The following is a 25,430-nucleotide window of genomic DNA, read 5'->3' on the forward strand; positions in this document are numbered from 1 at the left end:
GCCTTCAAGGACCCGGAAAAAGCTCCGTATTAACATCATTATACAAAAATGTTCAGACGTTCCCGTTTCAGTCAAACTGAAACGATGACACCAATAGTATGAACAATAATAGTAATAATGATCGGTATTATCATTATTAGCTGAATCAGAATCAATACGCACATTGCCTCAACTGGTGAATTATTGTGGAGGAAAATGAAACATTTTAACCAATAAATAACTGGAAAGTGTGGTGTGCATTTGTTATGCACGGGGATGTTGTATTCAGGGTGATGTACAGTGTTAGTTTTCTGTCACTCTTAAGTTATGTCCACAAAGTTCTCTCCTTCCACATGTTTGTTTCTTCCAGACCTCTTTGCTAGGTTCCCTGGTCTTCATGATGCTGTTTGTTCTCTAATGATCCTCTGAGGCCAGAACCAGAACAGCTGCATTTAGACTCAGATTAAACCACACACAGCCGGACTCTGGTTACTGATCAGGGACTTCAGAAGGGAAATGGTTGGGCTGGATATCATTTAGGAGTATTGAAGTAAAAGGGGGCTGAAAAAAATGCTTACCACACTTTTCAGATTTTTATTTGTAAGATAGTTTGGAAACTAAACTGTGATTTAATTTGGTAGAAAATAAAAGGTTCTGATGGTACCTTCACTGATCAGAACAAAATCAGACAAATTGAACATGGAGGGTAGACTTCTAATTAAATGTTTCAAACAGGGTTTACAAATTGAGCATCTGTTATTTCAATGAATAACTGTGATTTCCCATCTCTTTCATATGTTTTAGTTGTTTTATTTACAATAAAATTTACCATAAAAGTTTAGAAAATTTAATAATTTCTTATTAAAAGATTCTTGGACTCCAGATTTGGTCTGTAGCTCCTACTTAAAACCAGCAGGTAATCTCCCCATGTTCTTTCTCTGTTCCTCGGATTTCCGACAGCCCTGAAAGGCAGCATTCAGCTCTCTGAACATGGTGTTCTGGCGCCATCGTCTGGCCTCACAGCGGAGGTGCAAGCAAGACTTCCTTGCCGAGTGGACGAAAATCCTCAAACTCAAAAGTGTAAAATATAAACATGTTAAATGACAAACATATTCCGCTCTGTGATGTCACATGTTAAATAAACAAAGTATTACAAAGTATTACAAAACTATTAAAGAAAAAAATAATATTTCACATTTGAACACAGCAGTTTCCTCAGGATAGAGCAATGCTAACAGTTTCCCGTTGCTTCCAGTCACTATGCTAGGCTAAGCTAACCATCTGTGGTTTTATTTCCAAAACAGTGAGAGTAGAGGGGACAGGTGCATTTGTCCCCCCCAAAAAAATTATACCGCGGATGAGAAAAATACTTGAATTTGAAAACTTTCCCTCGCATTCTTTTATTTTGAAAGCGCAACGCAGCGTGATGGCACTGACTCGCCCCTCCCTCAGGTGCTCTGTTTGTGAAGCGGGGCAGATGCGGGATTCTGCGGTATCAGACTAATCAGAGACCTCTGAATGAGTTGAAACTGTCTGTAAGGAATGTTGTCCTGAATATGGATGGTTTATAACGTCTTGTTGTTAGTTGACATTAATACTTAGAAACCAAATCTTTATCTTTACCATAGCTTCATCTGAATCCTGGGATGGGCACCCGTGTTCCCAAGTAGCCTCAACACCATCCAAAAATGATTTATCTTATTTCAGCAAAATGCCATAACCAAAGAAAAGGCTTAAACAGCAGCTGGACTTACTTTGTTTTCTTAAAAAGAGTGACGTCAGAGAGTAACGGTTACACGTCACGAGGTCAACACCTAATCATCCTCGGCTATTTATCATGTCTGACATTATATTAGAAATTATGTGTAATAATGTCTCATCAGGAGGATGATAGTACAGAAGTAGTGAAGCAGTTGAAGCAATAAAAGGTGGAGAGATGGAGGAAGCTGAGGCATTAAATGATTAGTAATAAAAATATGATTAGAGCCAGGGGCAGCTTCAGGGTGTGAGGTAAGGTTTAAACATCACATTATTGATAGAATAGATCCAGAAAGGAGAACAGGTGAGGACTGATGTCAGGTTGATTTTTTAAGATAATTTTTTATTCATTGTTTCCACAGTACTATAAAGGTTTGGGTCAGAATATGAGGTCATCAGCTGCACTAGAACAAGTGTTCTGCACATTTATAGGGTGAGATGCTACTCCATGGTAACCGAGAGGTGGATTTTATTCCCCATTTATTTTTAAAATGTGCCACCTTTATGCTCAGAGGTGGTACCTTAGACATGCATCTCTGAAGCTATTTTGTATGTTTAGGAGCAGCGATGCAGCAGCGCAAACAGAAAAATTAGAAGATGGTTCAGGGCTGGAGGTCTTAAAATAAATCAGTGAACACTTTTAATGTTAGGGTCAGGTTATCCTATTAACAGATCTGACTGTATAAGTCTAAACACATCTGCAAATCAGTTGTTAAAAATCTTTATGTATAAGAAAAACCTCAACAGATGGTGCTTTTTTATCTTTTGTAAGTCAAATCTTGATACTGTATATTACTATATGAAATGTCGTAATGCCATGCAGGGACATCAAGGGTCCCTGCATGGCATTAAAACATGTTAAATCATTTACGGATCATTTACGGATCTGTAAGGTTTCCTATATACGTCCCCCTCGATGTTTAACTCGTTCCTACACCCTTGATTGAGAGGAACAGTTTCATCCAAATGAACCATAAAGATATTTTACAGAATGTTGTGCCCCAGCCATGGGATGAAACATGAACTGAACTGTACACTAACAACGAGGCTGGTAAAAACTCCGAGTCCCTACATGCACCACATTAACCTACTTTAGTACAGCCCAGGAAGGAGGAGCCACAGCTGGAATACTGGTGATGTCATGGAGCCACGCCTCTTTGCATGGCATCGGGGACAGCGCCACCTCAGACTCTACTGCTTCGATGAATCCTTGGATCCAAGGTTGGCTACAATCTGATGTTAGTGGTTGAAGATAAACCAAAAATTAAAATTATAAATCATAAAATAGATCATAAAATAAAATTATGATCTGCTGTATGTGAATTCAGCCTTCATGCTTCAGGGGAACGAAGACAAGTTATGTAAACTTAAATATATGATTGCACAAGATTTATTAATTAACACAAAAACAAAACAAATTAACCACAAAGCTGCAACAGACAAAACTCAACAACTAGACCAAAACCACAGAGACAGGACACCTATGTGTGGTACTGGGAAGACCTGAAATGGATCAAATTTAACCCAGAGACAAAAATAAAAAACACAAAAACACCAAAGTTTGAAAGAAATTAACAAAATGTAAACTAGAGGAAACAAACCAAAACAAATTCAAAGTAACAAGATAAAAAAAAGCAAAACACTGAGACAGAAACTAGAACTAGTAGAGAAATTAGTAAAGAAATATTTACACAGAAACATAAACGCGACACAAAATAAAACTTTTAAAACACAAAACAGCCACAGAGAGATTAAAACAGTTTGTTACAAACGTAAACACTAAATGTTTACAGAGAAACAGACAAAGAGCTAAAACCAAGCAAAAGTTTAATGACCAAACAGAAAATAAAACAGTAAAAAAAAAGAACAATAAACCACTGCTAGATCTAACTAAAGCCCAGACACAGAAAATATACAAAACCACCGAAGTTAGATAAAAAAACTAAAGGTAATAACAGAAAAATTGATACAAATCTCCAAATAACAAAAAAAGTCAAAACAGCAACAGACACAAAAACCTTAACAAGGAAAAGCTTGAAAAGAACAAGAAAACTACAGAAGTTACATAAAAACACACAAAAAAATTACAAAAACTCTTTAATTTGGTTCAAATTCACCAAAAACACATAAAAAGAGAAAAAAACAAACCAGTAAAAAAAACAGGTTCCAGAAAAATTAGATTTAAACTTCAAACAAGTTCATAGCTGCATGAAGACATTTAATATCTGCACTTCCATTGACTACCACTCATTTCCTTGATATTTAGTGCCTAACCCTGATGCTAACCCTAACACTAACCCCTAACTCTAACACTCACCATAACCCATAACCCATAACCCTGACCCTGACCCATAACCCTGACCCTGACCCATAACCCTGACCCTGACCCATAACCCTGACCCTGACCCATAACCCTGACCCTGACCCATAACCCTGACCATAACCTAACCCCTGTCCCAAGAACGGAATTTGGAAAAGTGAGGACCAGGAAAATGTCCTCACTTTGTGATAAAAATACGAAAAATGGTTCTCACTCAGCAACAAGTACAAGAACACACACACACACACACACCTGTCCTCACTACCTGTCCATCAGAGTCAGGTGGGCGGGGCTTTCCTGTCAGTCTGCAGCCTTTATCAGTAATCTACCTCACAGAGTCTGTTTATGTTTCTCAACCTACAGAAAGGTCCGCTGTTAGACACACACACACTGAAACTTCCTTAAACTCTAACTCCACCACTTCCCCTAGGACTTCCTCCTCCTCATTAGCCCCGCCCAGGCCATCACAGTGATACAGATCCACGGACACACACACTCTTACACACTCCTCCACCCGCAGCAGGACGGAGTGGAGCTGAAAGCCCGGAGAGGAGGACTGATGAGCGGTGAGTGTGTGTCTGAGTTCACCCTGGAGCTCCGTCTATCCAGACTGTGTTTGTGTGTTGTTATCTGTGTGTCAAGCTGTGTTGGTGTGTTGGGGCGTGTTGATGTGTTTCTGCTCCTGTTCTCCAAACTTTTGATGGATCTCTGGTCCCGGTCAGCTGAGGGATTCTTCTCCTCTCTCCAGCAGATCAATAATCTGATTGTTTGTGTTTCAAAGCAGGAAACTGGAGATGGAGAGCGACCACTCCCTGAGAGTGTGTGTGTGTGTGTGTGTGTGTCACTTCTTCTTAACTTCTTCTCTGGTAAAACTCCTCAGAAACACAATCTGATCACTACAGATTAAAACTGGTCAACTGGACCATGAGATAATTTATTTAATGAAACATTAAAGGAGAAACAAAACCATCTGAAGTCCAGGAAATGAAAGGCTGAGAGAAATATCAGGAACTACAGGAGAAGAGGAAGAGCTCGTCTTATTCTGGACACCAAACTGTTCAGAGCCTGATCAGATGCTTTCATGAGAAACATTTATCAGCTGCTGCTGCTTCCAGAAATGTACCTTTAGCTACTTTTATTTTAAAGCTCTGAGCAGAGAATTATGGGTGATATGTTTTAAGTGAAGTCAAAAGTATTTTTCTACTTCTACAAGTACATGAACTTTGATGACATCCTGTTCTTAATCTATAAGCTTCAGTTTGTTGGTGGAACCACCGTTCCCAGCAATAGCAACTTTAACTAGTCTGTAAACATCTTTTAAGGTTTTTGAGTGTTCATAGAGGAGAACACCAGAACTGCAACCTCTGCTCTAATTCATCCCAAAGGTGTTCAAGGAGGTTGAGGTCAGGACTCAGTGCAGGTCAGTCAAGTTTCTCCACACCAAACATCATACACCTGCAGCCATAGAGGTGATTTTAACACCAGAATTCATTGATCTGGTGGTGTGACCCAATACTTTTGGCAATGTAGTGTACTTTAAATAGGACAGTAGCATAACAGGGAAGCTGTGAACGTTTCTCCAAACTTTCCACATACTAAACCTAGAAGGTTCTGAATATTCCACACAGCGTGGAAACAGTGATCCATCTGATGACAGGAATAAAAGGGATTCCTCAATAATGGCATGGAAAGATCTTGAAGTGGTGTAGGACTGGTAGACCCTGGACTTGATGTTCTTTAACTTGAAGAGATGAGCTTGTTTCAGGAGCCAGTTTCAGTCAGACACTCCACTGGTGGCCCACAGTGGACAATCTGAGGCAAGAACACCCCACTTTAATGTGTGTGTGCTCCACATGTGGCTGGGATCATGGAATCAGAGTGCAGGATAGTCTGGTTCCATCACCTTATACAGCATGGTTGTTCAGACTCTGTGACTTATTCTCTCAGAGGATAACCGAAACACCCCATTCCCAGGTCCTTCTATAACACACTCCAAGGTATGCAGAACCATCTTGGTCCTTTACATTAAAAGTGTGTCAGGAAGCTGAAACTGAAAGTGGATCAGGTTAACCGTTGGTTTCCCTTGAAAAAGAGCGCTGTGTATCTAGAAGATAATGCTATGGGACAGTTATACTCCGACATCACCTCATTACGCTGTACCATACACCGTTGGATCACCACATAAACCAGACTGCCATCCACGATTTTGGACACGCAAAAAAAACCTTGCTACATTAGCGTTGCAGTTCTTACACATCATGTCTGAACAACACTGATGCCTCTGATGCAGAATTTAGCAAAATATTGTAGCAATAATTCAACAATAACATTACTTTATCTCACTCTACACTAAGCAGATGCTCAGTATGCTGTATGCAAGAAACTGCAATTGGAGCTGACAGCCTGCATTACCTTCTGATTATTTCCATTATTAATTATCTGACCCCTTGGGGGCTCTCATAGATTACTGATTGATAACTTATTCCCAACTGGTCAGCAGATCCTTAAATATGAAAAACGTGACTGAACTTGACGTTCCACAAAATCTCATTCATTATTTCATGTTTAGACCAAGCTAAAAGTGTTTAGACCCAGCAAACATGTGTTTGAACCCAGCTAACAGGTATTTAGACCCAGCTAACATGTGTTTTCCAGTATGGCAGTCTAGATGGCAAGATAGAAATCAGTCAGCTTTAGACAGGAGGGGCCTCTGTTGTCTCAGGGACTTGGACTCAGCAGACTTGTGGCAGCTTCTAGCTCAGGCATGGTGAGTTCTAGTATAGCTGTCTCTTGAGTTCATGTTATTCAATTGTTAACTGTAGTTCTATGGGCTTGGACTTTTTCATTGTTGCAGCTGGGACAGAACAGGAAGGATGACTTGTCAGGACTCCAGGAACTGGTTGTAGGATGACTCGGATTACCTTGTGGCACTGGTTAAGGGATCTCTGAGGGGGTATACTGATTATTAAAGTTCACAGAAAACTGAGGTGGAGTAGCTGATGATCATCTCTGAGAGGCTTGGTTCTACTTGGAGGGTTTTGTGTGTCTTTTTGGCTTTGGTTTTCTCCAACCAATGATTGAGGGTTGCCAGTTATTAATATTTAAACTTTTATTATCAGCTGATGACATCACTTGCAGAGTCATCTTCTGCACATGCTCAGATGTGAGTCAGAAACATCTTGGCTTATCTTAGCCTTCACAGAATGAAGCAGGAAGTTGGACATTTTGTCTGAGACACTTTGAAACCAAATGCCGCCTGTGACACATTTCACTTTTGGTCCAGTTGTATGTTTACCTTCAACCACAGTTTGCTAAGCTGACCAGTTTCAACAGAAGATTATTTAACTTTTAATTATTTAAATTTTCATTTCTTTAAAATGAAGAGTGGAAAGGAAAGGTGTTCCAGTTTGTTCTGTTGTTGTGTTCATTATCCATGATTGGACCTTGACCTGTCTGTTGTTCTGAACATTATAATACTGTTTTTTAATTTTTTTATTCCAGTTTGGGCTCAGAATCGAGATGTTTGATCATTTATTTAACTTGGTAACTTTTAATATTTTAGTCCTGGTTTTGTTTAAAATTACTGGATCATGTTTTGGACTCCTAAAGACCAGTTCCTATAGTTAGTTCCCATATTGCGGAGTACTTTTTCTCTTGGTTTTCCTGATATTCTGAAATATTTGTGGATATTGTGGTTCTGGTTTAGCTTCTCATTTTGGATCTTTAGAGCAGTTTAGGTTTCATGGTTGTGGATGTTTCGGCCCAGTATGTCCTGATGTTGTTTGATGTCAAAATCATATTTTAGTCCCCTTTAGTCTGTATCACATCCCTCTTGTTTTGTCTGATATAAATTGATTAATCTTGGTTCTGTGTGATCCAGTTGGATGCTTTGGGCCTGTTTTAGCCAAGGTCCAGGTTTGGGTTAATGGATTATGGTGTTTCAGTCCAGTTTGTCCTGATATTGTTGGATGTTAGGCTCCTGTTTTGTTTGGCCCAATAACTTGGATGCTGATCTACTAATCTTGGTTCTAATTATAGTTTATTTGGTCCTGGTTTAGTTTTTTTGTGATGGATGTTTTAGCCCCAGTTTAGTCCCACAGTTTAAATCTTCAGGCTCTAGTTTGGGTTTTCCAGTGTTTAGGTCTCCTGCTGTTAGGGGTTTCTGGTTCTGATTCAATCTGATCGTGTTTAGCCCCACAGTTTGGATAATTGTTTTGGGTTAATAGCTTTAGGTGTTGCAGCTCTGTGTTTCCATGGTTCTGCTGGATGTTAAAGTCCTGCTTTAGCCTCAGATTCCAGGGTGTTTAGACATTTGGTCCAGAACCTATAGGACTTTCTATGATGTCATCATAAAGGATCAATTAAAAGCGAAGGATCTTATTGATGGTTGGTGAAGGAGGTTCTGAATGAACACCAACAGGTTTGTTAAAGCATTTCTGTGACCCAGCAGACTGCTGGTTTCAGAACCAACATTTTTTTCACACTTTGCTGCTGCAGAATGAAGACGTGTTTGGCAAACCCTTCCTGTTATGGTTTTGGTGCCGAAGGTTCCTCCTCGTCCAGTGGCCTCTGTCAGGGGGCGGGCTCAGAGGCTTTTGGACTTGTCAGATTTCATCAGTATGAACAGAATTTTTCTGGATGAACATCTGTTACAGATTAAGACCTATTTTAACCTGCTGAGTTCCCTGCAGCTGCTCGGTGAGGAGAATAGATGATGAAGGGTGGTTCTCTAGTTTGATCCAAACCCCGTTTGGTGTTTCTGGCCCGCTGTGATCCATCTGTTTGAAGGATTGCTCCACTGACTAGATGCTTCAGGGAGAATTCAGTTTTTACACAGTAACAGTTTTCTGCGTTGCCCAACATGTCTTGAAATCTTCTGGTTCTTCATCTTCCCGCACAGCTGCTGCCGCTCTGCTGTCAGAACCTTCTGCAAATGTGTCGACTCCACTTTTAGAACCCTTCCTGTCTGTTGTTCAGCTGCGGGTTGTCAGTTCCTCTGTTTGGTCAGGAGACGCCTCTGAGGCTGCAAAATAAAATAGAATTACAGAGAAAGAAGGCGGCAGCTGACACGATGAAAGCAGAGCGGTTGGTTGGTTCCTGAAAGCAACGGCAGAACGTCTCGATCGTAAAGAGTCAGAACATGAAGCGTTCCCTCATCTCTGCAGAGGAGCTGTTCTCATATCTCCCTAACCTCATTTAGCTGCTCATAGATTCAGGTGGATCAGATGTATTAAAGGACTGAGATGTGATGAAAATGAAAATCAGAAGGAGGCGTCCAGAACGCCATTGCATAACCACTGTGTGACCCTAACAGAACCAGAGTTCCCAACCTCTGGGCTGTCACTGGGTTTGGTTTTGGTGCTGAAGAATAAATTTTATCTTCTGCCAGAGGGAGGTTGGACTGAGGGGAATCATCTCCATGTATCTCATTGAGTTATGCAGATTTTATTGTTAGTGAAAAAATTTACACACATTTGCCACTTTATTAGGTGCACCTTGCTAGTACTGGGTTGGGCCAAAATTTTGCCTCAGAACTGCATTAATTCAGCAAAGTGTCCAAAACATTTTGGTCCATATGGACTGCAGATCATGAGCATCCATGATGAGAACTTCCTGTTCCACCACATCAAAAAACTGTTCTGTTGGAATGAGATCTGTGGGGACTTTTTGTCAGTTCAAGAAACCAGTTGGAGATGATCTGAGCTTTGAGATATGGATCATCATCCTGCTAGAAGGAACAATCAGAGGATGGGTCCACTGTGGTCATAAGGGGAGTGAGATGGTCAGCAACAATGCTCAAAGAGGCTGCGGGGTTTAAACTATGAAATAACCAGAAGTGTGCCAAGAAAATATTTCCAACACCATCTTCCTGAACCGCTGATCCGAGGCAGAATAGAGGCAAGCTTTCATGTTGTTTCCACCAAATTCTGACCCAACCATCTGAACATTGCAGCTGAAACTGAAACTTGTCAGACTAGGCAATGTTTGTGCAATCTGTTCTGGTCCAGTTCTGGAAAGTCTAGGATCTCAGCTCCTAATTATAGCTGACAGGAATGGTTCTTGGTGTGGTCTTCTGCTGCTGTAGCCCATCTGCTTCAAGGTTCCACATGTTGTACATTCAGACAGGGTGTTCTGCACACCTTGGTTGGAACCAGTGGTTATTTGAGCTGCTGCTGCCTTTCTTTCATCAGGAAGCAGTTGGCTTGTTTTGCTCTGAGGTCTAAAAGGCATCTTCATCCACTCAGATCATTCTCTGTCAACATGAGGGATGGTTGTGGGTGAAAACCCCAGTAGATCAGCAGGTTCTGATATACTCAGACCAGCCCGTCTGGTATCAACAACCATGATACGTTCAAAGCCAGTTAGCTCCCCTTTCTTCTTCATTCTGATGCTCAATTTCATCTTCATCTTCATCAAGGTCATCTTCATCACGTCTAGATGAATAAATGCATTGAGCTGCTGCCAAATGATTGGCTGTTTGTGTTAACGAGCAGTTGAGGGTACACTATATTACCCATAAGTCTTTGCAGTGTTTCAGTCGGGAACCTGCTGTGTTTTAGTGTGCCGGGATTCTGTGGTAAAACAAAACGTGTGTGTCACCTTATAGAGTCGGTCACTGCAGGTCGACTCTTCTTCCTCTTTTCATTCCTCCCACAGTCCGATTGTTCCCACTCAGGTTCTGTTTTTAGACTGGAGTTTCAGTGAAAAATGCAGGTCCAGCAGTTGGGACTGAAAATAGCAGATAATGGTTTTTAATAAGTACACAGAACGGGAACGGATTTATTTCTCCCCGTGTTACAAAATAAACTGACTGGAAACATCTTCTCAAATTTCTGCCACTTCCTCCCAATCAAAGATTCCAATTAAAGGATGAAGAAATTAAACAAACACAGGAACATAATTAGTCTGGTATCTTGACTCATTTTAGCACTGGCTCTGTTTCTGGCCTCAGAAGTTTGTTAGAGAACATTAGAGAACACAAGGAACATGGCAGACAGGTTAGGGAGAAGGTTGTGGAGAAGATTCTGTTATGTGTGAAGGAAAATCAACACTCCACATCACCTTAAACACACCATTCCCATAGTGAAACATAGTGGTGGCAGTATTATGCTGTGGGAATGCAGGAACAGGGAAGCTGGGATGGAGCTAAATTCAGGAGAATCCTAGAAGAAAACCTGTTAGAGGCTGCAGAAGACCCGAGACTGGGGTGGAGGTTCACCTCCCAGCACGACAACCACCCTTAACATCCAGCCAGAGCTACAGTGGGGTGGGCTAGATAAGTGCTTATTCATAGGTCAGAATGGCTTAGTCAAGGTACACACCTAAATCCAACTGAGAATCTGTAGCAAGACTTGAAAACTGATGTTTGCAGATTTTCTCCATCCAATCTGACTGAGCTGGAGCTGTTTTACAAAGAAGGATGGGTAAAACTCTGAGTCAGTAGATGTTCAAAGTTGGACCTGCAGCCAAAGGTGGTTCTACAGAGTACTGACTCAGGGGGGCTGAATACAGATACACTCCACACTTTACTGGTTTTACTGGTAGAAAATCTACCATATAAACCAATAAATAATTTCCCTTCCACTTTACAATAATGCTTTGTTTAGTTCTGTCACATAAATGTGGTTGGAACATGGTGGTGGGAAAACTTTCAAAGCCCTCTTCCTATATGAAAGAGTATGTACTCAGAGAAGGGATGGTCTGAGTTGGAAGTAATTTGGTCCTCATGTAGACCAGCGATGGAGATCTACAGTAAATGATTCAGTCTACAAAAACATGGCACATAACTGGCTATCAGGGGCGTAAGTGGCGGTATCAGGAGTGGGTTGGTTCTGTTATTTGGTAGTTCCTGGAGAACATTGTGGGTTTTATTAGAACAGAGTAGTTGGATACTAAAGTGACCCAACATGTGGGGTCTACAGATGTGGTTTAATGTTGGAACCAAACATCTCATGATGGTTTTGGTTGTGAGGAGCTGCAGTCTCTGCAGGCCACCTATATGGGGATTCAGGGACCACTTATACATCAACCCTGAATCAACATGCTTTACACTAGAGCCACATTCATACATTGATATGCAGTTGGTGCAATCCTTTCTGAAGGTTGCAGTTTCTATGTCAACATGTAACCATGGCAACATTGTTTTACTCAAAGCTTCCTTTGGTGGCATTGTTACAACACGTGAACCTTTCCACTCTTCCTCTGTTTCTGCAGGTTTTATCTGAAATGTTAAACTGTCACCGCTTTAACAGTTGATGATCTGCCGTTGCAGACTACCCTGAAAATCAGTTTACAACCAGGACAAAGCTGCTTCGTGTCAGTTGGTTGGAAAAATCTTCGCTTTGCACCCCTCTAACCAGCAGAATAATTCAGTTCATAGTTGATCAGTCCAACTAGATTTAGAGTTAACAACAGATGACTAAGTTCATCCCAGACTTCCCATAAAAATGAAATATCCCTTTAGAAGCTAGGGCTAAATATTAACAAGCAAATCAGAAAACAACTTGTTAGGGCCCCTCGGACCAGCTGCTCCACATTGACTGAACAAGCAACTGAAAACATGTTTGCAGCTGCAGCAGACAATTAGTAATTATTGTTAAAATGATCATGTTGTCCCCTGACTGAATGGAGCCCTGAGCAGAGAGCCAGGTGGCCCATCCTAAAACAACGCTACTGCTGTGATTTCTACTCATAGTAGTCTAGATGTTATCTATACTCTACTACACATCTAATAAATGACAGAAAGATGTAATATGTTCACATCATGAAGGTTAGAAGAAAGTGCTGACAGGTTCTAGCAGTTGACAGGACGGGCTTAATTCAGGCATGCATGTAGGGGATACGGACTAGCCTTGCAGGGCCCGGTGGGTTCCAGGTCTGGAGCTGTACATATCCAGGCTGCTGGACCATGGTGCAGTTTTGCATTATGGGCTGTATTTTTATGCAGATTTTGAAGCTTCTGTGACATTTTGTCATAAATATACATTCTTTGGTTTTGTTCAGCCATACAGATACAGTCATATTCTGACCAGGATGCAGAGTCCGCCCTGCTGCTGTCTACAACAACCCAACTAACAGCGGGTTGTCATAGAATGGACCATTGAGTAAGCAATGCACCGTAGGCTGAGCAGAGAGTTGTGTAAATATGTACAGAAGGTTCATTTACTTATATTGTCTCATTTTTAGCTGGTTTATCCACAGCTTGTGTTCTGTTGATGATGCTCTGCAGACTGAACAGCATTATAATCTCTCATTTGGTAAAACTGTAGTCTAATCAGATCTGGGATCTGTAAGAGCGCCACCTGATGGTCAAAGAATAGCATTACAGGAAGCTGTCAATGGCTGCATGGTGGAGCGATTAGTAACAATGCTGCCTTAAAGAAAGAAGGCCCTGGGTTTGAATCCCAGCCAGCAGCCTTCCTGAATGGAGTTGCATGTTCCCCCATGAATGCGTGGGTTCTCCCCTGGTTCTCCGGCCTCCTACCACAGTCCAAAAACATGACTGTTAGGTGAACCAGTCTCTCTGAGTTGCCCTTAGGTACAAGCGTGTATGCATGGTTGGTTTTCCTGTGATGGACTGGAGACCTGCCCAGGCAACCCCCGGCCTGCAAGGAGAAGTAGATAAGTAGGTGTAGATGATAGAGATAGATGGATGGTAGCATTCAATCTACAGGACATGTGGGGCAAGCCAGTTCTGCCCATTATAAAAGAACATCAACTGTGATGATGGACCTTTGGTGGAACTGGGCAGTAACGAAGCATGGATGTGGGTGGTGTTTTCACTTTGTAACATGGAAACGCTGCTCCAGGAGCCCAGAACTGATATTCGGTGGCTTTATGAACATGCTCCACACCTTCTTCTCTGTTCCTGGGGTATATCCAGACCCCAGTGGATTCCTCTTCATCAAGGCTTACGGTTCACAGGAAGTCTGCATCTGGATTGGAGGTTTATGAAGGTCCAGGTCCAGGCAGCTCAAAGAGGAAATTGTAATTGAAGTTGCTTTCCTAAACTGTTCTCTAAGTGATGCTTTTGGTTTTAAATTGGAGCTTCTTCATTCTGAGGCTGGTTGTTCAGAGAACCTTCTCCAGCCTAGGAAGCATTTATTCAGCTCATCTTCTGTTCTGCCCAACTTCCACTTTATCATCTCACTGGTTTCACTGAACCTCTAAAACAGGAAGTTAAAATGTGCTCATAATTATTTGAAGTTCTATGGTGTATTTACCTACAGGCAGAAATAAACTCTTTGTCTGATGACTAATTTTTTTTGGTTGGTTAACATGGCTTTAAAACCGCACCTGTGCTGCATTTCTAGGCTGACACAGTTTCAGAAAGTTTTGTGAAAGGAAAACCTAAAGAGGGTTGGTTAAAAAAAACTGCTGCAAGAACAAACTGCAGAATCCAATTAAAGAAAAACACTTTTTGTCTGAAGTGACTTGAAGCTAAATTGAGCCCAGTGACTCATCAATTCCCAGATTAGACTCCTTTATGCAACTTTGTGCAGCACGTTTCCCTGTCAGACTGAAACCAGCTCAGAAATGTTTCATTAGTCTCCAGAGCTGCTAATGTGAGAAGATGATAGTTAAGTTGTTTGATGATTGTTAATAAATATAAAAGGCCTGAAGAGACTTTTCACACTTAATGCGTTTGACACAGGAACTGTCCTCTCAGAGCTGGGTGTAGATTCATGCCCCTGGTGAAGCTCTGAGACTCATGAAAACATCAGGTTGACGGATCCATGATGATAACTTCCTGTCCCACCACATCAAAAAACTGTTCTGTTGCACTGAGATCTGTGGGGACTTTTTGTCAGTTGAAGGTCACAGATCAGGGTCTTCCTCGCTGGAACGTATCTGAGCAGTCAGAGAAGAATCTGCAGAAAAGCTGTGAGCTGAGCTGACCTCCACCCAGAGAGAAGAAGGAGGGTGGGGTCACAGTCCCCAGAGTCTGGGCCGAGCCTCGATCATGATCACACATCTGGACACAAACCCAGGTTCATGTTGCAACTAAACCTAACTACAAAAAACCAGAAAACTCCGACAGTGAGAAGAAAATAAAGCAGAAAAACTAAATGAAATCAAAGTTATGGGCCTGAAAAACTACGTCAGATCCAGCAGCCTGTAGAACCTCATTCAACAGCTTGTAGAACCTCATTCAACAGCCTGTAGAACCTCATTCAACAGCTTGTAGGACCTCATTCAGTAGCCGGTAGAACCTCATTCAACAGCCTGTAGACCCTCATTCAACAGCCTGTAGAACCTCATTCAACAGCTTGTAGGACCTCATTCAGTAGCCGGTAGAACCTCATTCAACAGCTTGTAGGACCTCATTCAACAGCTTGTAGGACCTCATTCAGTAGCCGGTAGAACCTCATTCAACAGCTTGTAGGACCTCATTCAACAGCTTGTAGGACCTCATTCAGTAGCCGGTAGAACCTCATTCAACAGCCTGTAGACCCTCATTCAACAGCCTGTAGAACCTCATTCAACAGCTTGTAGAACCTCATTCAACAGCTTGTAGGACCTCATTCAGTAGCCGGTAGAACCTCATTCAACAGCCTGTAGACCCTCATTCAACAGCCTGTAGACCCTCATTCAACAGCTTGTAGGACCTCATTCAGTAGCCTGTAGAACCTCATTCAACAGCCTGTAGACCCTCATTCAACAGCCTGTAGAACCTCATTCAACAGCTTGTAGGACCTTATTCAGTAGCCGGTAGAACCTCATTCAACAGCCTGTAGACCCTCATTCAACAACCTGTAGAACGTCATTCAACAGCCTGTAGGACCTCATTCAGTAGCCTGTAGAACCTCATTCAACAGCTTGTAGGACCTCATTCAGTAGCCGGTAGAACCTCATTCAACAGCCTGTAGACCCTCATTCAACAGCCTGTAGACCCTCATTCAACAGCTTGTAGGACCTCATTCAGTAGCCGGTAGAACCTCATTCAACAGCCTTTTGGACCTCATTCAACAGCCTGTAGAACCTCATTCAACAGCTTGTAGGACCTTATTCAGTAGCCAGTAGAACCTCATTCAACAGCCTGTAGGACCTCATTCAACAGCCTGTAGAACCTCATTCAACAGCTTGTAGGACCTTATTCAGTAGCCAGTAGAACCTCATTCAACAGCCTGTAGAACCTCATTCAACAGCCTGTAGGACCTCATTCAGCAGCCTGTAGAACCTCATTCAACAACCGGTAGAACCTCATTCAACAGCCTGTAGAACCTCTTTCAACAGCCTGTAGAACCTCATTCAACAGCTTGTAGGACCTTATTCAGTAGCCAGTAGAACCTCATTCAACAGCCTGTAGGACCTCATTCAACAGCCTGTAGAACCTCATTCAACAGCCTGTAGAACCTCATTCAACAGCCTGTAGAACCTCATTCAACAGCTTGTAGGACCTCATTCAGTAGCCGGTAGAACCTCATTCAACAGCCTGTAGACCCTCATTCAACAGCTTGTAGAACCTCATTCAACAGCCTGTAGAACCTCATTCAGCAGCCTGTAGAACCTCATTCAACAGCTTGTAGGACCTCATTCAGCAGCCTGCGGAACCTCATTCAACAGCCTGTAGACCCTCATTCAACAGCCTGTAGGATCTCATTCAACAGCCGGTAGAACCTCATTCAACAGCCTGTAGAACCTCATTCAACAGCCTGTAGAACCTCATTCAACAGCCTGTAGGACCTCATTCAGCAGCCTGTAGAACCTCATTCAACAACCAGTAGAACCTCATTCAACAGCCTGTAGGACCTCATTCAACAGCCTGTAGAACCTCATTCAACAGCCTGTAGAACCTCATTCAACAGCTTGTAGGACCTTATTCAGTAGCCAGTAGAACCTCATTCAACTGCCTGTAGGACCTCATTCAACAGCCTGTAGAACCTCATTCAACAGCCTGTAGAACCTCATTCAACAGCTTGTAGAACCTCATTCAACAGCCTGTAGAACTTCATTCAACAGCCTGTAGAACCTCATTCAACAGCCTGTAGGACCTCATTCAACAGCCTGTAGAACCTCATTCAACAGCCTGTAGAACCTCATTCAACAGCTTGTAGGACCTCATTCAGTAGCCAGTAGAACCTCATTCAACAGCCTGTAGGACCTCATTCAACAGCCTGTAGAACCTCATTCAACAGCCTGTAGGACCTCATTCAACAGCCTGTAGAACCTCATTCAACAGCTTGTAGAACCTCATTCAACAGCCTGTAGAACCTCATTCAACAGCCTGTAGGACCTCATTCAACAGCCTGTAGAACCTCATTCAACAGCTTGTAGGACCTCATTCAGTAGCCGGTAGAACCTCATTCAACAGCCTGTAGACCCTCATTCAACAGCCGGTAGACCCTCATTCAACAGCCTGTAGGATCTCATTCAACAGCCTGTAGAACCTCATTCAACAGCCTGTAGAACCTCATTCAACAGCCTGTAGGACCTCATTCAGCAGCCTGTAGAACCTCATTCAACAGCTTGTAGAACCTCATTCAACAGCCTGTAGAACCTCATTCGACAGCCTGTAGGTCCTTATTCAACAGCCTGTAGAACCTCATTCAGCAGCTTGTAGAACCTCATTCAACAACCTGTAGAACTTCATTCAACAGCTTGTAGAACCTCATTCAACAACCGGTAGAACCTCATTCAACAACCTGTAGAACTTCATTCAACAGCCTGTAGAACTTCATTCAACAGCTTGTAGAACCTCATTCAACAGCCTGTAGAACCTCATTCAACAGCCTGTAGGACCTCATTCAGCAGCCTGCGGAACCTCATTCAACAGCTTGTAGAACCTCATTCAACAACCGGTAGAACCTCATTCAACAACCTGTAGAACGTCATTCAACAGCCTGTAGGACCTCATTCAACAGCCTGTAGAACTTCATTCAATAGCCTGTAGGACCTCATTCAGCAACCTGTAGGACCTCATTCAACAGCTTGTAGAACCTCATTCAACAGCCTGTAGAACCTCATTCGACAGCCTGTAGGTCCTTATTCAACAGCCTGTAGAACCTCATTCAGCAGCTTGTAGAACCTCATTCAACAACCGGTAGAACCTCATTCAACAACCTGTAGAACTTCATTCAACAGCCTGTAGGACCTCATTCAACAGCCTGTAGAACCTCATTCAACAGCCTGTAGAACTTCATTCAACAACCGGTAGAACCTCATTCAACAGCCGGTAGAACCTCATTCAACAACCTGTAGAACTTCATTCAACAGCCTGTAGGACCTCATTCAACAGCCTGTAGAACTTCATTCAACAGCCTGTAGGACCTCATTCAGCAACCTGTAGGACCTCATTCAACAACCGGTAGAACCTCATTCAACAGCCTGTAGAACCTCATTCAACAGCCTGTAGGACCTCATTCAGCAACCGGTAGAACCTCATTCAACAGCCGGTAGAACCTCATTCAACAACCTGTAGAACGTCATTCAACAGCCTGTAGGACCTCATTCAACAGCCTGTAGAACCTCATTCAACAGCCTGTAGGACCTCATTCAGCAACCGGTAGAACCTCATTCAACAGCCGGTAGAACCTCATTCAACAACCTGTAGAACGTCATTCAACAGCCTGTAGGACCTCATTCAACAGCTTGTAGGACCTCATTCAACAGCCTGTAGAACCTCATTCAACAGTTTGTAGGACCTCATTCAACAGCCTGTAGAACCTCATTCAACAGCCTGTAGGACTTCATTCAACAACCGGTAGAACCTCATTCAACAGCCTGTAGGACCTCATTCAACAGCCTGTAGGACCTCATTCAACAGCCTGTAGGACCTCATTCAGCAACCGGTAGAACCTCATTCAACAGCCGGTAGAACCTCATTCAACAGCCTGTAGGACCTCATTCAACAGCCTGTAGGACCTCATTCAGCAACCGGTAGAACCTCATTCAACAGCCGGTAGAACCTCATTCAACAGCCTGTAGGACCTCATTCAACAGCCTGTAGGACCTCATTCAGCAACCGGTAGAACCTCATTCAACAGCCGGTAGAACCTCATTCAACAGCCTGTAGGACCTCATTCAACAGCCGGTAGGACCTCATTCAACAGCCTGTAGGACCTCATTCAACAGCCTGTAGGACCTCATTCAACAGCCTGTAGGACCTCATTCAGCAACCGGTAGAACCTCATTCAACAGCCGGTAGAACCTCATTCAACAGCCTGTTGGACCTCATTCAACAGCCTGTAGAACCTCATTCAGCAACCGGTAGAACCTCATTCAACAGCCGGTAGAACTTCATTCGACAGCTTGTAGGACCTCATTCAACAACCGGTAGAACCTCATTCGACAGCCTGTAGAACTTCATTCAACAGCCTGTAGGACCTCATTCAACAGCCTGTAGAACCTCATTCAACAACCGGTAGAACCTCATTCAACAGCCTGTAGAACTTCATTCAACAGCCTGTAGGACCTCATTCAACAGCTTGTAGGACCTCATTCAACAGCCTGTAGGACCTCATTCAACAGCCTGTAGAACTTCATTCAACAGCCTGTAGAACCTCATTCAACAGCCTGTAGAACCTCATTCAACAACCGGTAGAACCTCATTCAGCAGCCTGTAGAACCTCATTCAACAACCGGTAGAACCTCATTCAACAACCGGTAGAACCTCATTCAGCAGCCTGTAGAACCTCATTCAACAGCCTGTAGAACCTCATTCAACAACCGGTAGAACCTCATTCAGCAGCCTGTAGGACCTCATTCAACAGCCTGTAGAACCTCATTCAGCAGCTCGTAGAACTACCCTCAGCAGCCTTTAGAACCCGTCCTCCGTAGCAGAACCTCTCAGCGGGTTTTCTGTGCGACTTAGTCACTTACCTGACAGCAGAGGAACTTTGGTCCACTCTTCTTTCCAATGTTGCTTCATTTCCTCAAGATTTCTGCTCAGTGCTTTGAAGGTTTTCTTTATTTTTTATTAAACATCAAACTGACCCGTAAGCTTGTCTTAGATCAGAACTTCGGGTCAGAACATCAGCTGATGATTTTGATGTCACCCTGCAATCCCAATGCATTTCACACAGCTGGACATTCATTGGTCCTTTCATTTAACCTGAGTTGTGACTGGTCCAAATGCCACAACTCTCACATACAACTTGAACCTTTGGACCTGAATAGAACTCCAGGTTTATGGACCCTAAAAGATAAGTGGGTCGGAGAGAAACAATGAAACAAAATTTCAAAACTTCTTCCTTTATCTGTTAGTCAGACCCGTTCCTGTACGCCTTACAACACATTTCAGCTTTGTCTCTGTGGGCCCACTGTGTGTGTGTTTCAGCTGTAAAACTCTAATATATTCAAGCTACTATGCAAATGTGTGTGTGGAAGAGCAGGATAACATCTCTGCTTTGTTTAGATACCGTTTCCTTTTGCAGGAATCATTTCCATAAACACAAATACTGACCCCTCCCCTTCGTCCTGCAGGCAGAACATGGACGTCACGTGTTTCTGAGCAAACTGCGTCCTACAGAGGAACCTGAAGCATCTCAGAGAGCTGCAGACACCACCAAGACTTCACCAGGAGAAGACCCTCTGAAGGTAAACTCCTTCAAACGTGTCTGCAGAGAAGATGGGAAAATACCCCGACCAAGCAGAAATATGTGGATAATAACCAATAAAGAGAGAAAATGGAATCCTAAAAACACTAAAAAGACACAACACAAAATAAAGACCTTCAAAACCAGCTGAAACAGACAAGATTCTACCCCAAAATGTCAAGAAAGTGACGACAAAGGCATAAACATACTGATATACACACAATATGAGACTCAACGTAAATTATACCTGAAACAGAAGCAACCATGAAGACACAGATGATGGGCTGCCCAAGTCCAGTCCTGGAGATACATCTCTGCCCCAATACACCTGAACCAAACTCCCTCATTAGCATCATTGGTCATTAGGATCAGGTCTGCTGGAGCAGGGATGCATCTAAAAGCTGCAGGGAAGCAGTTCTCCAGGACAGGAACTGGGCACCACTGACCCACAGAGATCTGAAACTTTCAGACACTGAGCTGAAACGGACACTAAATAACACCATGGTAACATAACCTGGCCGGAAATGGTCCAATAGAGAATAAAGAACATGATAAACACAGATGTAAACCAAACAAAGAGACAGAAAACAATCATGAAGCCTCTCAGAGCAGCTGGAGGTCGTCTTATCTGCTGTGTTTCTGCATAAAGACTTTAGCTCTGCAGAAAATAGGAAGTGAGCTGTGAGATAAACAAGTGATGTAAAAATAACTGTGAGCAGATCAGTGAAGCTGCATGAAGATCATCTATGAGCTGAAGCTTCCTCCCAGCCCGCTCGCTGACCCCACCCTGTTCTCTGTTCTGCCTGCAGGTTTCTGACGGCTCCACGACTCCATCATGCAGACGATAAAGTGTGTGGTGGTGGGCGACGGCGCCGTGGGGAAGACCTGCCTCCTGATCTCCTACACCACCGGAGCCTTTCCCAAAGAGTACATCCCCACCGTGTTCGACAACTACAGCAGCCAGGTGGGTCCTTAAACGCACCACGGCTAAACCGGGGGGCTTATGGTGCATTCAGGATGGACTTTCCTTTTCCTTTAGGCCCACAATATATCGTTGAAATAGGAAAGACAATATTTTATCCTGTTTGTCACAATCCTCCCGTAAGAATCGAACATCTGCTAAAAAACAAAGGACACAAGGTTTTAAATGAAGGAGAAATAATAATACATTTATATAAAATATACATGACGGATGTGGAGGACATCATTGATGTAGAGTCTTAACTCAGATGGAGGAGATCTGGTCCACCTCCTGATGCCCAAACGGCAAGAAAAGCTGCAGTGATCTTACAGGGCGTCCTGGGTCTCCTCACAATGGGATCTGCCTGTAAAATCTCCACACGGAGACATCCAGAAGGCATCCTGACTCACTTCAGAGGACTCCTTTCTATGTGGAGGAGCAGCAGCTCTGCATCAAGCTCTTCTTCTTATCTTTGAGGCAGAGCCCGGCCGTCCTACACAGGAAGCTCATTTTAGATGCTTCTATCCAGGATCTCCTTCTTTGTGTGCCTCAGGACTATAGATCATTGGAGTGTAGATGGACCAGTAAATCCAGAGCTTGGTTGTGTCAGTCACAACAGTCCAGTCTTGGATTACAGGATGTGAGAGAGAGGTCCATCACCTGAAAGGTGTGTGTGTTTACCTGTGTGTCTCTACCTGTGGTGTTCAGGTGACGGTGGATGGAAGGATCATCAGTCTGAACCTGTGGGACACAGCGGGTCAGGAGGAGTACGACCGGCTGAGGACGCTGTCCTACCCACAGACCAACGTCTTCATCATCTGTTTCTCCATCTCAAGCCCCGCCTCCTACGAGAACGTCAAACACAAGTGGCACCCAGAGGTCAGAGGGCACGCACTTCCCAACACAGCTACAGTGTATAATGTGATTCACAGTTCAGAAAAGGAGCTGAAGGGCAAATGTTCTGAAAACAGAGATTACAGGAAGTCGTTTGCTTGATGTCCCGATGATGGTGGACAAAAGCTAAATTTATATCTATATAAAGCATGAGATGGATGCATAACAGAACCTTCTGATGACATGTGATGTGCTAGCCTTGGTTTGATCTTCTAGCCTGCTCCTTCAACAAAGAAATCTGGAAGGGGTTAAATACGTTTTCACAGGTCTGGTTCTGGACTTTACCTTCACATCTTGTGCAACACAGAAAAGCTTTATGTCCAGCTGCACTCCTGGCTGTACACCTAGAAAAAGTGAAAAGGGTAAGATATCTTTAATAAAAATCTGTCTTTGGTTTCCTCTCCAGGTGTCCCACCACTGTCCCAGCGTTCCCATCCTCCTGGTCGGCACGAAGAGCGACCTCCGGAACGACAGTGAGATCCAGAGGAAGCTCAAGGAGCAGAACCAGGTACCCATCACCAACCAGCAGGGCATGAACCTCGCCAAGCAGATCCAGGCCATGCGCTACATGGAGTGTTCGGCTCTGAACCAGGATGGCATCAAGGAGGTGTTTGCCGAGGCCGTGAGGTCCTACCTGAACCCGCAGCCCACCACCACCAAGAGGCCCTGCGTCCTTCTGTGAGCCAACGATGGGATCGAGCTCCTCTGTCTGAGAGACTGCTCTGAAAAATATTTTTACGTTTTCTTTTTTTTCATTAGATTTTCATCCTGTAATTAGAAAAGAGCAGATTTAAGAGTGAGATTAAAAGTTTTCCACAACTTCTGATGTAAGCAAACGGCTGTGGTTGGAAAGGTGTGTAACTCTGTTCTGATCCTTGATTGGATCAGACTCAACCAGAGCCGTCTGAGCACGTGCAGAACGTCCTCAGATATCACCACTCTGGGCTGAGATGCTGCATAAAGCGAAGCTTTGATATGAATCCTAACTGAATAGAATGGTTGATCTCTGGCAATAGAAAAAAATTGTTTTAAATTTTAGTTTCACAAACAGCAGATTTATTGGTCCACAATTATCCCCTGAAAAATAGTTTTTCATTCAGATTAGCGTGGACCTTCTGATGAAGACTTTATACTAGTTACAAACGTCCATGAAACCATTAAAGCGCCAGTGAAACCAGTGACTGCAGAGCCTGGTGGAGCACCTATCCACTGAAGTTTGCCTGAACTTGTGCTGTGATGCAAGAGTCAGGCTGAGGTTCTAGAAGCAGTTCTGGTGGAGTCCAGCACCAGTAACAGCAGAAACAGTTATAGACAGGGTTGGCATCTACACTGAGAAATTAATTGCACACAAAAACACTGTTTACATGATGCTCCTTAAATGATGCAACCATTTAAACCAGCTTTGTCCTGCATTCACACACAGAAGATCATTTACTGGGAAACATTTAGTTTGATCAGGTTTTTAAGACCTAACTGAAAACTCACTGTTTCCCCTGTTTTCACATTTAAAAAGCAGTCGGTTGAAGCTGCAGACGTACGCCGGGTGTTTTTGAAGGGAAATCCTGAATAAAAACAAAGATGTGACGTAAACTCCTGCAAAAGCTTCCCTGATAAATTTTCCTGTTTCAACATGAAACCATCCAGTTGCAGAAAAACAACAGCAGCAATCAAAACTTTCAGTCTGTGAGGAAAACATCTGAAGCTAAAAGATTAGTGCGGAAAATGCTACCTGAGCTAAATGCTAACATCTAAACTACAACCAAGAAAACTCTGTTACCTGCTTTCCCTTTGACAAATTAGCGCATTGTTTGAATCCATAATGTAAAATATGAGAAAAATGTCTCATATGTTTCTGCAGGTTGTTTTATTTTTAGCTAAGCTGCAAGCAAGTAAGAAACCTGAAACCAGCTCCACCACTTTATATTCATCATCAGATTCCATCTTCTGTTCAATTTTTATTGATAATCTGATTGTTTTTATTGGTGAAGTAATTTACATTTTATTTAAGTGGGAAATACAATAAAAACACGTTTGAATGGCTTCTGCATTTTATTTCAATCATTTCCTCTTAACTAGCTGCTGAAATCATTGTTTGTCCTGAGGTAAAGAGAAAGTACACCCCGAGGGAGATGCTTCAGATGCATTAATTAACTGATCATCGTGAAGTCCTCTGTCACAGCAGGGTTTGCTGCTCAGGAGTAAGTGTGTGTTAGCACAATGCCAGGGTGTAAATACATCAACAATGATTCTAGAACAGTAGCAGTTGCTGCCCATCAACCTGGGAAGGATTCAAAAGTCATCTCCAAACCATCTGAAGTCCATCATTCTACAGAGAGAAACATTATTCCCAAGAGGAAAACATCTCAGACCGCTCCCAGTCTTCCCAGGAGTGAACATCCCAGCAGATTCAGCCCAGGGTCAGAGCATGAAGCTCAGAAAAATTACCAAAAACCCAAGAGCTCCATCTCAGACTCTACGGGCCTCAGTTAGCAGGTTAAAGGTCATGACACTGAACCAGTGTGGCTGTTTGGAAGGGTTGAAGAAAAAAGGTAAATGGTGTGCACTTGTATAGCGCTTTATCAAGTCCCCAGAAACCCCAAAGCTCTCCACACTACATTCAGTCATTCACACACAGACAGTGGTGAGCTACATTGTAGCCACAGCTGCCTGACAGAAGTGAGGCTGCCATTCAATCAGCAATCACCATCAGCAGGCAAGTGTCTTGCCTAAGGACACAACGACAGAGATGACAGAGAGTGGGTTTGAAACATCACAATTAACCAGCCAAGTAACTAATTACTGGACCTTCTAATCAGAACAGATTCTGGTTCCTGCCTAAAAAAGTGGCACTTTTCCAGATCAGAGCAGACTGCTCCAAAAAATAAAGGGAACACTCAAATAACATCCTAGATCTGAATGAATGAAATATTCTCATTGAATACTTTGTTTTGTACAAAGTTAAATGTGCTGACAACAAAAT

General features: G+C 42.9%; 1 protein-coding gene across 1 annotated transcript; it reads left to right on the top strand.

Annotated features, from left to right (window-relative positions):
• Window positions 1-4,506: 4,506 nt before the first annotated feature.
• rhogb (ras homolog family member Gb) lies at window positions 4,507-24,490 on the top strand. Its single transcript, XM_047379989.1, has 5 exons — window positions 4,507-4,623; window positions 20,483-20,596; window positions 21,405-21,559; window positions 22,265-22,435; window positions 22,857-24,490. Exons 3-5 carry the CDS (start codon window positions 21,431-21,433, stop codon window positions 23,130-23,132), a joined length of 576 nt encoding a protein of 191 aa, XP_047235945.1. The 5' UTR covers window positions 4,507-4,623; window positions 20,483-20,596; window positions 21,405-21,430; the 3' UTR covers window positions 23,133-24,490.
• Window positions 24,491-25,430: the final 940 nt, after the last annotated feature.

Source organism: Girardinichthys multiradiatus, chromosome 11 (genome assembly GCF_021462225.1).
Source record: "Girardinichthys multiradiatus isolate DD_20200921_A chromosome 11, DD_fGirMul_XY1, whole genome shotgun sequence".
NCBI classification, from domain to species: Eukaryota; Metazoa; Chordata; class Actinopteri; order Cyprinodontiformes; family Goodeidae; genus Girardinichthys; species Girardinichthys multiradiatus.